At 43.8% G+C, this 14,197-nt stretch overlaps 1 protein-coding gene across 2 annotated transcripts in view; it reads left to right on the top strand.

Annotated features, from left to right (window-relative positions):
- CEP57 (centrosomal protein 57) overlaps positions 1-14,197 on the top strand; it is a 210,605-nt gene that overhangs the window by 144,985 nt on the left and 51,423 nt on the right. For both annotated transcript variants that reach the window (XM_069202403.1, XM_069202402.1), the window contains one exon: positions 712-813. In XM_069202403.1, the coding sequence (XP_069058504.1) occupies positions 712-813 (102 nt within the window). The remainder of the gene's footprint in view (positions 1-711; positions 814-14,197) is intronic.

Below are 14,197 nucleotides of genomic sequence, written 5' to 3'. Positions count from 1 at the left end.
AGTTGTCTATTTGTTCTTCTTTCTGTCTTCTGCTTAAGATTTTAGCCAGTGAACCCACTGGATTATAAGTTACTTCAAGCTGTTTCTCTGTGGGTTAGGCAAAACAAATTATCAGGACTCGGGGCCTCGTTATGAGGCTGGAAGTCCAAGGACTCAGCCTTGAAGTGACTGTTGGACCGCTGCAACTGTGGCAGTCTGACCGCCACATTACAACCTGATGGGGTGACGGCGGTCGGAGTTGTAACCAGCCACTGAACTCAGCACCGCCTTGGTGATTATAACTCAGCTTTTCGCCAGCCTTTTAATAGCGGGGACCACGCCATGGAAAGGCAGTGCTGCTTTGTAGACATTGCGCATTACGATGCTGCTGTAGTGCTATGGTTTTGGCCTCTTCTCCCTTAGCGGAACCTAAGCCAATTTCATAGCACTGTTTCTGCCAGTCAGCACAGCGGGAACACGTAATACAATGTTCCCTCTGGTCAACACGGCATCTACAACTCCTTTCTGACCTGTATGTATGTGGTATTTCTATAGTGCGATCCTAGTCAAAAGGCTAGGTGGAACTCTCTGAATGGACACTAATTCAGTTTGGGTCATCTAATGTAATCTACTCACCTGACCAATGAAATACCATCCTGACAATATGTTATGTCCTGTTTGAATCAATTTGTCAATTATTAATTTAATCTGCATTTTTATATTTATTTTCAGCTTCAGACTGGATTGGATGCTAACAGAATTTTGCTTCGGTCAGCCACCCAGTCTTCCAGACCAGGCAAAACAAAGAAAAAGAAAAGCAAACAGATGGACTTGGTAATGTTTGTTTGAAAGTTTGCCAGGAGTGAATACACATGTTTTTGGAGCATGACTGGACTTTATTTGTGGGAACATGTGCCTAATTCTGATGTTTTGAATTTAAATTCATGTTACAGATTATTTTCAAATTTCATCATTCTATCTGAAAGTTACATGCCTTAAACAGGATTCCATCTATATAACATAATGACCAGATCTGTGACAGATGAGGATTCTAGCTTGCTAATCCTATGTCCCTCCATCCCTCCTTACTCATGAGGTCCGTACTACTAGAAGAGACGCCCACACAATCTTATGATAATACATGCTCTGAGGTAACTAACTTGTTCCCTCGCCATGCACCTCTACTCCCCCCACATATTACATCAGTAATTACCTCTTCTGTGACATCATTTCTAATATAACTCTAACATTTGCATAAATTACCGACGAGAAACTGTGCAGGGGGGGCATGATTTATAGTTACCTTAGAGCACGAGTTAGTGTATTGATATGTCTTAACTGTTGAATTTCTTTGGTTTTGTGAATGTAAAATCCGAAATAAAAAACATATAATGCCCCCTTAACCTTTGCTTTTTTTTTAGTAAAAAACAAAAAAACAAAAGTGTGTGTATATATATATATAAGTATATTACCTACTAGCTTTCGCCAGTAGTTAGTTATCGTTACGACCATGTTTCCATAGAAAAAGCATTTTTTGACTTGCCTGTATCTTTAACACGTTTGACAAATCTTCACAATGTTTTTATTTTTTTTATTTTTTTAAAGTGTACCGGTGATTCTTGTTGCAAACGGACAGTTTCGGTGCAATCTATCAAGCGGGGGCCAAGAAAAAGAGGGAGGGGTAAAAAAAAAGTGTGTTTTCCATGTTAATTCCCATAAGACATTTGAATAAGACTACAGCCCGAACCCACTGGACGGAATTACACCAAATTTGGCACAAAGCTAGCTTTTGGTATGCAGATTGTACTTTTGCTTATTTGATTTAAATCAGTTGAGTAGTTTTTGAGAAATTAAAGGGAAAACAAATTTGTATATCGCTAGCCGTGACAACTTCGCAAAAATTTGCATGCAAAAAGAAGCGCTGTAATTGGCTGACTGCAACCTGACTAGAAAGTTGCTGCCGCCATTTTATTTCATGGGGCACAGTCCCCTGTGGTGAAAATCCACATTGAAAGTGGCATAAGGGGTCAGTTTGAAGGTACCCTGACAGCAGGGGTGTGATATAGATGTGTTTTAGGAGCAAATTATGGATTTAAAATAATTTTGCATCACCCTGTGCGGTATTTGCGAAATGTGAAAAAAAAAAAGTGGGGAAAAAAAACACTGACTCATTCATATGCTAATTCATTCACTTACACATGTACTCAGACTCATGCGCCCACTCAGACCGACTCATATACTCGCGCACCAACTCAAATGTCCACTGACAGGCACAGGCTCTGTGGCCAATCTGCACTGCGCACGGTCAAAGGGCGTACGTGGCACAGGGTTGGGTGGTCACAAGGGCTTGACTGCAAGGCCAGGCGGCCGTGCATGACGGGGTTTGGAATAACATATAGTAATTAAAATGACTTTACGTTAAAAACCAAAGAAATTCACTGAAAAAAACAAAAATTACAGGGACGTTATAGTTAGGTTCTGAATTTACTCGTACAAAACCATAGAAATTCAGCAGCTATAGTAAGAGTTCAAGTAACTATAATTTGCGCCTTGAGGTAACTATAACTTGCACCTTCTCCATGCACAGTTAATTACTTTATGTATGGCATCTTTGATATTATCACTGCAACATTTGCAATAATATTATTAAGAAAACTGTGCATGGCAAGGGTGCAAGTTATAGTTACTTGAAAGAACTCTAACTATAACTGCTGAATTTCTATGGTTTTGTACGAGTAAATTCAAACCCAACTATAACTTCCCTGTAACCTTTGTTTGTTTTCAGTGAATATATATATCCATTGTGGATTGCCTTGAATGGGAAACCATGAACATCAGCACTGAAAAGAAGCACAAGGTGGAAAAATGTAAGACAACCAGAATTCATTCAGAAATAACATATCCTAGAATGCTTCATAATCAGGTTGACAAATGAACTCAGCATTTGATTAACTGTCTTGTCTAAAGAAATTTTAAAACCAGCTGCTCCCTCGCCGTGCGCAGTGTTATCATCTATGATGTCATTTACAATGCCATCAGTGATGTTGTCATTGATGTCATAGAACATATCTGATAGAGACTTCTAGTTGCAGATTCCTTACCTTTGAATTTCCCCAGGTGTCAGACTGGATCCTGAGATTTTTTTCGTCGAGCAGTAGCCCTGCGCGCTGTTACATGACATCGGTCGACTCCACAGATGTTGTTGCGCCGTGATGACTTCGAGGTCGTATATAAGTGCCACCCCAGCTCGCAGACGTCAGTTCTTTTCTTTCCGCGCCAGCCTACGCGCAGATCGGGAGAAGAGCTACCCCAGTCATTTTCTGACTAACTGCGACAGTTTGACGAATTTGTTTTTGATGAGTTTTGATGCGTTGAGGAATGTCCCGTAAGACCGGATTCAAGGCCTGCGACTCCTGTCACCACATGTTGTCAGTGACGGATCCGCAACTCGTGTTCCTCTGGTGTTTGGAGCTCGACCACGACCCAAAGTCGTGCTCTGAGTGTAGGGCCATGAACCCGTGAGCTTTGAGGGAGCGGTACCTAAAGCTCATGGCGGGCCAACACTTGACCCCGTGTCATTCCTGGTCCCGTTCGAGAATAAGGTCAGGAGACCGATCATGGAGTCACCACCATTCTTCTCCGTCCAAGTCATCTGGACCTTCAGGTAAGAAGAAGTCGAAGGAGGCGAAACGTTGTCTGACCCCATTGCTTGCATGACATGACGCGGGAAGAGCGTTGACATTCTAAGCCTCAATCTGGGTCTGCTCCACGCCTTCCTGAATTTTTGGGAGCCGGGGCTACCCCTGGCCAACTAAAGGAGTTCTATGAGGCCATGAGCCTCATATTTGGCAGCCTGACCCATCCTCAGCGCTTTCGGGCCCAGGAGAGTCGGTGAGGGCCCCCTCGGGTTCAAAGTGTTTCGCCATGTGGGGTGCATTCACCAGGGCTTTCTCAAGGCATAATTGTGATACATTTTTGCTTCAAGTCATGAATCGAGTAATATTGACAAATCAAACAGTCCGTTTAACAGCTAAAATATCGTGTCAGGGAGGTTCAGTCAGTCGCGTCCAATGCCATTTTAAGTAAAGGCCTTATGCCTTCAGAAAGCCCTGGTGAATGCACCCCACAGGGCGAAACACGTGTTGGCTGAGTACCTACTTTGTTCTACGTTTCATTTACTTTATAATAATGGTGACTAATAAACTTTAAATTGGATTACATATCCTGGAGTATTTTCCCAATTCTTAATGGAACTTTTTGGGATAACTGGCGATTGGATGCCCTCAAATTATTGACACTTAAGTAGGAACCTAACTTAAAGTAGCAAATATCAAATGAGCAGCCTGGGTGTCCCAGCTGGGCCAGCCACAGCCCTTTTTTTCTATTTTGTTTTTTGACTGGCAGAATGAGAATCCCACCCCCATGCTACCAGTTGTATGGCCTCGCGCAGTGGATTTAAAAAATATTTATGTATTGGCCGCACATGGAGCCACATAAATCTGCGGCAAATTTTTTATTTAAAACACAAAAGAATCAGTCTCCTGTGCTGCATCTTTAAACACCACAGAGTGGGCCACGGCCAGGGGGGGGGGATGACTATTTTTAATTGGGGAGGCTGCATGTGTGGGCCCCACCCCATCCCGTTTCCATCCCAGGGACCAACTTATTTTTTTTGGGATGGAAGACACACTGCCCCACTCAAGCCATTTTCTATCCCGGGGATCCCATCCCCTGGGGCAAGAATTAAGCAGTTAATGGCCCCCGGGATCCTATCCCCCAGGGCCAGCTCACTAGCTGTGTCCCAGGGACCCCACCCCTGGGACACTGCACTGCACAGTACAGAAATTTGTATTTTGGGAGCATTTTCAAAACTCATTAAGCTTTTCATCTGTTTCCCTGCCTGCAATGATGCCACCCCTTAAAAAAAAATAAAGGCCCTGTTGATGGGTTACCTAGAGCCTAATGAGGCTCAGAAAGGGGGTCCACACACGCACCCCCCCCCCTTTTTTTAAATTGGCCATCATCATATATGAGACTGAAATTTTAAATAAGCCCTGGCCATCACCATTCAAGGAATTATGGGGATGGGGTCCTTGGGGCCATAATAGTCAAAGAGAGGGGGGCATGCATCCCCCCCCATCCCCTTAAAAAAAAGAAGAAAAAAAAGGGCTCTGAGGGATGGGGTCCCCAGCCATGCCCTACAGCCAACCACCTCCTGTGCACAGCAAAAGGCTTTGAGTAGCGTGGGGTTGGTTGCCTTTTGGGGGGGTGTGGAGGAGAGATTGCCCACGGGCCAGCAGCCCTGTGCAGTGTTGGGTGGACTGCCTTTAGGGGGGCACTATAGGTAACTATAACTCGCTCCCTTACCATGCACTTCTAATTACCCCACATATTACATCAGTCATGACATCTTATATGACACCCTTTATCATATCACTGCAACATTTGCAGTGAAATTATTGATGAGAAAACTGTGCATGGCAGGGGTGCCATTTAGAGCTACCTTAGGAACCTAAGAAAATGGGTGTGTAAGTCCACTTTACGAGTGAGTGTTTTTTGTGTCTAGTATGAGTGTGTGAATTGGTATGCGAGTAGGTGTGTGAGAGGTTTGTATGGGTGTGAGTGTCTTCAGGTGGATGATGCCATCAGTGATGTCACTGACCATATAATGAGTGATGTAATATGTGAGGTCATAGGCAGTGCATTGCAGGGCGTAATTTATAGTTGGGACTGGTAACTATAACTGCTGAATTTTTATGGCCTTGTGCGAATAAATCCAGAACCTAACTATAACGTCCCTACAACATTTGTTTTTATTCCAGTAAATTTCTATGGACTTTTAACAAAAAGTAATTTTAATTGCCATATGTAATGCAACAACCGCTGCGCACGGCCTTTCACCGTGCACAGCGGGTATTGGCTTCAGGGCCTGCATCCAAGCCCTTATAACCACCCAACCCTATGCCGCACAAAGCCTTTGGCCGTGCGCAGTGAGGGTTGACCACAGGGCCGGTCTCTGTCAGTGGAACTGTGAGTGGGTGCATAAGTGTCTGAGTGGGTCTGAAAGTGAGTGTGTAAGTCTGAGTGGGTGTGTGGGCGCATGAGTCTGAGTGCATGTGTGAGTGAATGAATTAGTGTATGAATGAGACTGAATTTTTTGTTGAACATTTTTTTGCTCATTCTTGAATATTCTCCAATATATCCGCTGATGTTCGAGAATATTTGTGAATATTGCACATTGGTGAAGAAAATTAATTTTAAACCCATAATTATATGCACCTATAGCACACCCCAGGGATCAGGGTACCTCCACCCCTCTTATACCACTTATAATTTTTATTTACAGCCCCTGGGACCCTCTCCCATAACATAAAATGGTGGCTGCAACTTTCTAGTCAGGTTGTTGTAAGTCCATTACAGAGCTTCTATTTGCGCAATATTCGTAAATTATTCATGGCCAGAGATATACAAATTTGGATTTTCCTTAATTTCTCGTAAACTACTGAACGGATTTACACAAAGTAACCAAAAGCTTAATCGGCGTTCCGGCAACTATCTTTTTGCTGTAGTCGTGTCTAAAAGTCCTATAGGAATTAACATGGGAAATGTAACTTTTTTGACCCATACCCCCCCCCCCCAACCCCTCTTCCCCCCCCACCCTTCCCCTTTTCTTGGCCCCTGATTGACATATCACCCAAAATTTCCACACGCACTAAGAATCACAGGGGCACTTTTTGGGAAAATTTCATGAACATTTGTCAAACGGTGCCTAAGTTATAGGCAAGTCAGAAAACGTTTTTTCTATGGAAACAATGGTCCTAAATATGGCCCAGTAGGTTATTTATTAATATATATATATATATATATATATATATATATATATATATATATATATATATATATATTCGATGGCATGTGTAGCTGCAGATATACATGCTGTGCATTATTCCTGCCATCTACTGTTGGGCTTGGAGTGTTACAAGTTGTTTTTCTTCGAAGAAGTGTTTTCGAGTCACGAGATCGAGTGACTCCTCCTCTTCGGTTCCATTGCGCATGGGCATCGACTCCATTGTTAGATTGTTTTCTTTCCACCGTCTGGTTCGGACGTGTTTCCTCTCGCTCCAAGATTTAAATTCGGAAAACTTTGAAAAACTCTCTTTTTGTCGGTGTTGTATCGATCGGGTTTATATCTTCCATTGATACAGCGGTACCGTCGGGGGAAAAAACAACTTTACTCGCCCCTCGGGGTGCGCGCACCCAACTTGGGCCTATTCGGGCCAACCGCGTGGAAGCCTCATGGATCGGACTCCATTCTGGTTCGGTCCTCGGTGCCACGCGAAATACCTGTATACTGACCAGCATCTGGTTTGTAATCTTTGCCTTTCCCGGGATCATCGGAAAGAAAATTGCAAGACCTGTCGATCTTTCCGATCGAAAAAGACTCTTCGAGACAGGAGGGCACTACGACTCGAAATGGCGTCCAGAAGCAGCGAACATCTCGACGTGGAGGAGGAAGAAATGATGCAAACAGCGGTCTTTGTTCGAGATTCCGAATCCAAACAGGAATCAGAAGACAGACCGGTCACAGCAGCACAACATGTGAGTACGCCTGCCCCTGTACCCTCACAAAAGCAAAAACATAAGGCCTTGGGTATGCCACTGCCAGTAGGCCACGGCTCAGCCCGAAAACAGACTACAGGTGAACAACTTACCAGTTCGGCACCGAAAAAGGCCACTCCTCCTAAAACATCGGAGGCAACAAAGAACTCCGTGTCCGACTTCAGCAACCATCATTTTTCGGAGTTGAAAATTAGAAAATCACTTTCGGAGTCGAGAGCATCGACAGTGTCATCTTTTCTGATACCGAAAAAGCCTGCTTCGGAGCCGAAAAGGCCAGCATACACAGAGGAGCATGGACTTTCAAAAAAGACTTAAAGAAAGCCACAAAACCTCTGAAGAGGATTATCAAGTACAACCAATACTTGAAGTTATGGATGAAAGGCAGTCCAGGATCCACATCCATAAAGAAACAGGTAGAATTCAGACAGCACCAAAAAGAAAGCTAGCCTTTCAGGAGGAATTGGACACTATGCAGCCTCCAGCAAAAGTGCCAAAGCAGAAGGAGAAACCACCACCTCCTCAATCTTGTCCTCCTCATTCCCCTCATCACTATCCACACCTGCCTACCTCTCCTCCTACTGGTCCTACACCGGTGCAGTCACCCACTCACTCTTTTGACTCACAACAGGACAATGTGGATCCATGGGACCTTTATGATCCTCATCCCATTCCTAGTAATTACGCAGACAGCTATCCCTCTAAACCTTCACCACCTGAGTCTACAATTAAGTTATAGCTAGGGCTGCAGCATACCATGGGGTCACCATGCATACAGAACCCCTAGAAGAGGATTTCTTGTTTAACACCCTATCCTCAACACACTCTAAATATCCATGCCTTCCCATGCTCCTGGGCATGCTAAAACACGCAGATCAGATGTTTAGTGAACCTGTTAAGGCACGTATAGTAACACCCAGGATAGAGAAAAAATATAAACCTCCACCCTCTGATCCTGATTACATTACCCATCAGGTACCTCCAGATTCTGTGGTCATTAGCGCTGCCAGAAAAAGAGCAAACAGTCAGTCATCAGGAGATGCGCCTCCATCTGATAAGGAGAGCAGGAAATGCAATACTGCAGGGAAACGAGTGGCATCCCAAGCAGCAAATCAGTGGAGGATAGCCAACACACAAGCACTGTTAGCTCGCTATGACAGAGCCCATTGGGATGAGATGCAAGACATAATCCAGCATCTCCCCGAAGAACACCAAAAGAGGGCACAACAAGTAGTGGAAGAAGGGCAAGCCATTACTAATAATCAAACTTGATCTGCCCTAGATGGAGCAGACACTGCTGCTAGAAGTGTCAAAACTGCAGTCACACAACGCAGGCATGCATGGTTCAGATCCTCTAGTTTTAAACAAGAAATACAGCAGGCTGTGTTAAACATGCCATTCGACAAAAAGCATCTTTTTGGGCCAGAAGTTGACACAGCCATAGAAAAATTAAGAAAGGATTCAGACACTGCAAAAGCAGTGGGCGCACTATACTCCACACCATACAGGGGATCCTTTCGGAAACCTCAGTTTCGAGCTGGGTTCAGACCACAGACAACAGAGGCATCCACATCACAGCCAAAACCAACCTACCAACCACAATATCAACGAGGTGGTTTTAGGGGCACGTATAGAGGACAGTACCCCAGAAATAGAGGGAAATTTCAAACCTCTAAGCAACCTCCACAGCACCCTAAACAGTGACTTTTCTCAATCCCTTCCACTCCACACCTCTCCTGTGGGGGGGGAAGACTACAACAGTTCAACACAAATTGGCAAAACATTACCACAGACAATTGGGTACTATCAATTATCCGCAATGGCTATTGTCTAGAATTGATACACACTCCTCCAAATATACCACCAATGTCACACAAACTATCCACAGAACACATCAGTCTGTTACAAGAAGAAGTCCAATCTCTACTACTCAAACAAGAAATAGAATTGGTACCACAATCTCAAATAGGGAAAGGAGTTTACTTACTATATTTCCTAATTCCCAAAAAGGATGGCACCCTAAGCCAATATTAGATGTCATGAACCTCAATCTTTACATCCTGTCAGAACATTTTCACATGGTAACTCTCCAGGATGTTATCCCACTACTCCAAACACACGATTTCATGACAGCACTAGACCTCAAAGATGCTTATTTTCATATACCCATCTATCCTGCACACAGAAAATATCTCAGGTTTGTCATTCAAGGAAAGCACTATCAGTTCAAAGTGTTGCCCTTTGGAATAACAACGGCCCCAAGGGTATTCACAAAGTGCTTAGCGGTAGTCGCAGCCTACCTAAGAAGACAGCATATACATGGCTTTCCATTTCTAGACGGTTGGCTAATAAAATCCAACAGTCATACGCAATGCCAAAATCATACGCATTACATAATACAAACCTTGCACACACTAGGGTTCCCAATAAACTACCAAAAATCACATCTACAACCGACACAAATACAACAGTATTTGGGTGAAATACTAAATACTCAGCAAGCGCTAGCATGTCCAAATACACAAAGGATACAAGCATTCCAAAATGTAATCACACAAATACAAACAAATCAACAATACACTCTCAGATTTGTCATGAAGATTTTAGGGATGATGGCATTGTGTATTGCAATTGTTCCACACGCAAGAATAAACATGCGGCCCTTAACAACAGTGCCTTGCACAACAATGGTCACAGGCACACGGTCAACTTCAAGATCTAGTGTTGATAGACCGCCAAACATGCATGTCCCTTCAGTGGTGGGATTCCACAAATCTAAGCAAAGGGCAGCCATTTCAAGACCCTGTGCCTCAGACCATAATTACAACAGATGCATCAATGATTGGTTGGGGAGCCCACCTAAACAATCACAACATTCAAGGGCAATGGGATGCCAAACACAGACAACTACATATAAATCACTTGGAGTTGTTAGCTGTCTTCCTAGCAGTGAAAGCTTTTCAACCTCTTCTCACACAGTAGAATGTCCTTATCAAAACAGACAACATGACAACCATGTATTACCTAAACAAACAGGGAGGGACACATTCATCCCAACTCTCCCTTCTAGCCCAGAAAATTTGGAAATGGGCAATCCACAACCAAATTCACCTGTTAGCACAATACATTCCAGGGATAGACAATCAATTAGCGGATATCCTCAGCAGAAATCACCAACAAGCACACAAATGGGAGATTCATCCTCAAGTACTTCAAAAATAATTTCAGCAATGGTGAACGCCAAACATAGATCTGTTCGCCACAAGCAAAAACACAAAATGCCAAAACTTCGCATCCAGACACCCACATCCCCTATCCAAGGGCAATGCTCTATGGATCAGTTGGTCAGGGAGATTTGCTTACGCTTTTCCCCCTCTCCCACTCCTTCTATTTCTAGTCAACAAGTTGCGACAAACTTCACTCAACATGATACTCATAGCACCAACATGGGCACTTCAACCGTGGTACACAACATTATTAGACCTGTCAGTAGTACCACACTCCAAACTCCCAACCAGACCAGATCTGTTGACGCAAAACAAAGGCCAAATCAGGCACCCAAATCCAAAATCACTGTCTAGCAATTTGGCTCCTGAAGTAATAAAGTTTGGATATTTACAACTCCCATCAGAATGTATGGAAGTTATTAAACAAGCAAGAAAAAACACTACCAGACAGTGCTATGCAAACAAATGGAAAAGATTTGTATATTACTGTCAATCTAAACATATTGACCCTCTTACAGCATCAATACAAGATATTGTATGCTATTTACTTCATTTGCAAAAATCACATTTAGCATTTTCTTCAATGCAAATTAATCTTACTGCAATTTCAGCATATTTACAAAAATATGTCATTAATGCTGTCATGGAAGGTTTGAAACGTATCATTCCACCCAGAACACCACCAGTCCCTTCTTTGAATTTAAATATAGTGCTTACGCGGCTTATGGGACCGCCATTTGAGCCCATGCACTCCGGCCAAATGCAATTCTTAACATGGAAAGTTGCCTTCCTAGTGGCAATTACTTCTTTAAGAAGAGTAAGTGAAATCCAAGCCTTTACTATTGAAGAACCGTTCTTCCAAGTACACAAGCATAAAGTGGTACTAAGAACATACCCAAAATTTCTTCCAAAGGTTATATCACCATTTCATATAATCAAACAGTAGAACTGCCAGTCTTCTTTCCACAGCCGAATTCTGTGGCAGAAAGAGCCCTACATACATTGGACATCAAAAGAGCTTTAATGTACTATATAGACAGAACTAAGCCATTTAGAAAGATTCAACAACTCTTTGTAGCCTTCCAAAAACCTCATACAGGCAATCCCATATCAAAACAAGGTATAGCAAGATGGATTGTAAGATGCATCCAAACATGCTACATTAAAACCAAAAGACAACTCTTAGTTACTCCTAAAGCACATTCTACAAGGAAAAATGGTGCTACAATGGTTTTCTTAGGGATATATACCAATGGCTGAAATATGTAAAGCAGCCACTTGGTGAACACCACACACATTAACTAAACACTACTGTGTAGACTTTTTATCACAACAAGCCACAGTAGGCCAAGCAGTACTCAGAACATTATTTCAAACACCTTCAACTCCTACAGGCTAACAACTGCTATTTTTATGGGAGGGCAAACTGCTTTGTAGTCTATGCACAGCATGTGTATCTGCAGCGACACATGCCATTGAACGGAAAATGTCACTTACCCAGAGTACATCTGTTCGGTGCATGTTCTGCTGCAGATTCACATGCACCCTTCCACCTCCCCGGGAGCCTGTAGCCATTTAAGTTAAAAACATTTGCACATATGTATGTATATATATATATATATATATATATATATATTTGCATTAGCATGGACATCTCTTATCTTTTACCTATATACTCTATCACTCCTTCCTTACCCTCTGCGGGAAAACTATCTAACAATGGAGTCGATGCCCATGCGCAATGGAACCGAAGAGGAGGAGTCACTCGATCTCGTGACTCGAAAACACTTCTTCGAAGAAAAACAACTTGTAACACTCCGAGCCCAACATTAAATGGCAGGAATAATGCACAGCATGTGAATCTGCAGCGGAACCTATATATGTATATATATATATATATATATATATATATATATATATATGTATGTATGTTCGATGGCATGTGTAGCTGCAGATACACATGCTTTGCACATCCCGCCATCTAGTGTTGGGCTCGGAGTGTTACAAGTTGTTTTTCTTCGAAGAAGTCTTTTCGAGTCAAGAGATCGAGGGACTCCTCCCCTTTCGGCTCCATTGCGCATGGGCGTCGACTCCATCTTGGATTGTTTTTTTTCCGCCATCGGGTTCGGACGTGTTCCTTTTCGCTCCGTGTTTCGGGTCGGAAAGTTAGTTAGAATCTCGGAAAAATCGTCGGTATTGTTTGCGTTCGGTATCGGGTTAGTTACAACAGATCGACACTGACTTTGGAAGAGCTCCAGTGGCCCTTCGGGGTTTTTTCAATCCCCCGTCGGGGCCTGGTCAGCCCGGCCACGTGTCTCTTCAAGGCTGATGGAACGGACCCCATTCCGCTTCTGCCCAAAATGTCACAACAAGTATCCGTATACAGATCAGTATCTGGTCTGTAACTTGTGTTTGTCTCCAGAGCACAAGAAGGATACTTGTGAAGCCTGTCGAGCGTTTCGGTCGAGGAAGACATTAAGAGACCGAAGAGCGAGAGACTGCAGATGGCGTCGGCGCCGACAGGACAAGGGCGTTTCGAGGAGGAAGAAGAAAACTTCTCCATTCAGGAGTCGGACTCAGACGAGCTTGATCCCGAAGAAACGCCGAAAACCGGGAGTAAGACGTCGAAACATAAAACTCACGAGAAGACCACAAAAGCCCAGGGGACGCCACCGCCAACAGGCCATGGCTTAACCCGAATAATAGGTGACCGATCATCGGCACTGAAAAAGGGCACGCTTGTGTCGAAGTCATCCGACTCCGGTCGAGATACCGGCACACAGCAATCTCGGGCCCGAGACAGCGGCTCCGAGCAAGTTCGGCACCGAGACAGTGGCACCGAAATGGGTCGGCACCGAGACACAACGACGCCGAAAATAAAGAAGGTTTCGTCGGAGCCCAAAAAGGCAACAGAAAAGGTTTCGATTCCGAAACACCCAGCCCCGGAACCGAAAACAGGTTCCTACACAGAGGAACAGGGCTTGTCCTCCCAAATGCAAGGACATAAGTTCGGACAAGAACTTGAATCAATGGAGCCAGACTACACTCAAAGGAGGCTCCACATTCAAAAGGACACAGGGAAGATAAGCACTCTTCCCCCAATTAAAATGAAAAGAAGACTTGCCTTTCAAGAAAAGGACAAGCAGCCACAGGCAAAGGTGGCAAGACAAACCACTCCGCCACCATCTCCACCACCATCAATGCACACATCACCGGTAGCCACTCCACCACTGATGCAATCCCCGACTCATACTGCAATGAGTCAAGATGATCCCGACGCATGGGACCTTTATGATGCTCCGGTATCAGATAACAGCCCAGACTGTTACCCTGCGAGACCGTCGCCACCTGAAGACAGTACATCCTACACGCAG

Source organism: Pleurodeles waltl, chromosome 8, assembly GCF_031143425.1.
Source record: "Pleurodeles waltl isolate 20211129_DDA chromosome 8, aPleWal1.hap1.20221129, whole genome shotgun sequence".
Taxonomy (NCBI): Eukaryota; Metazoa; Chordata; class Amphibia; order Caudata; family Salamandridae; genus Pleurodeles; species Pleurodeles waltl.
This window is presented reverse-complemented; position numbering and strand designations above follow the sequence as displayed.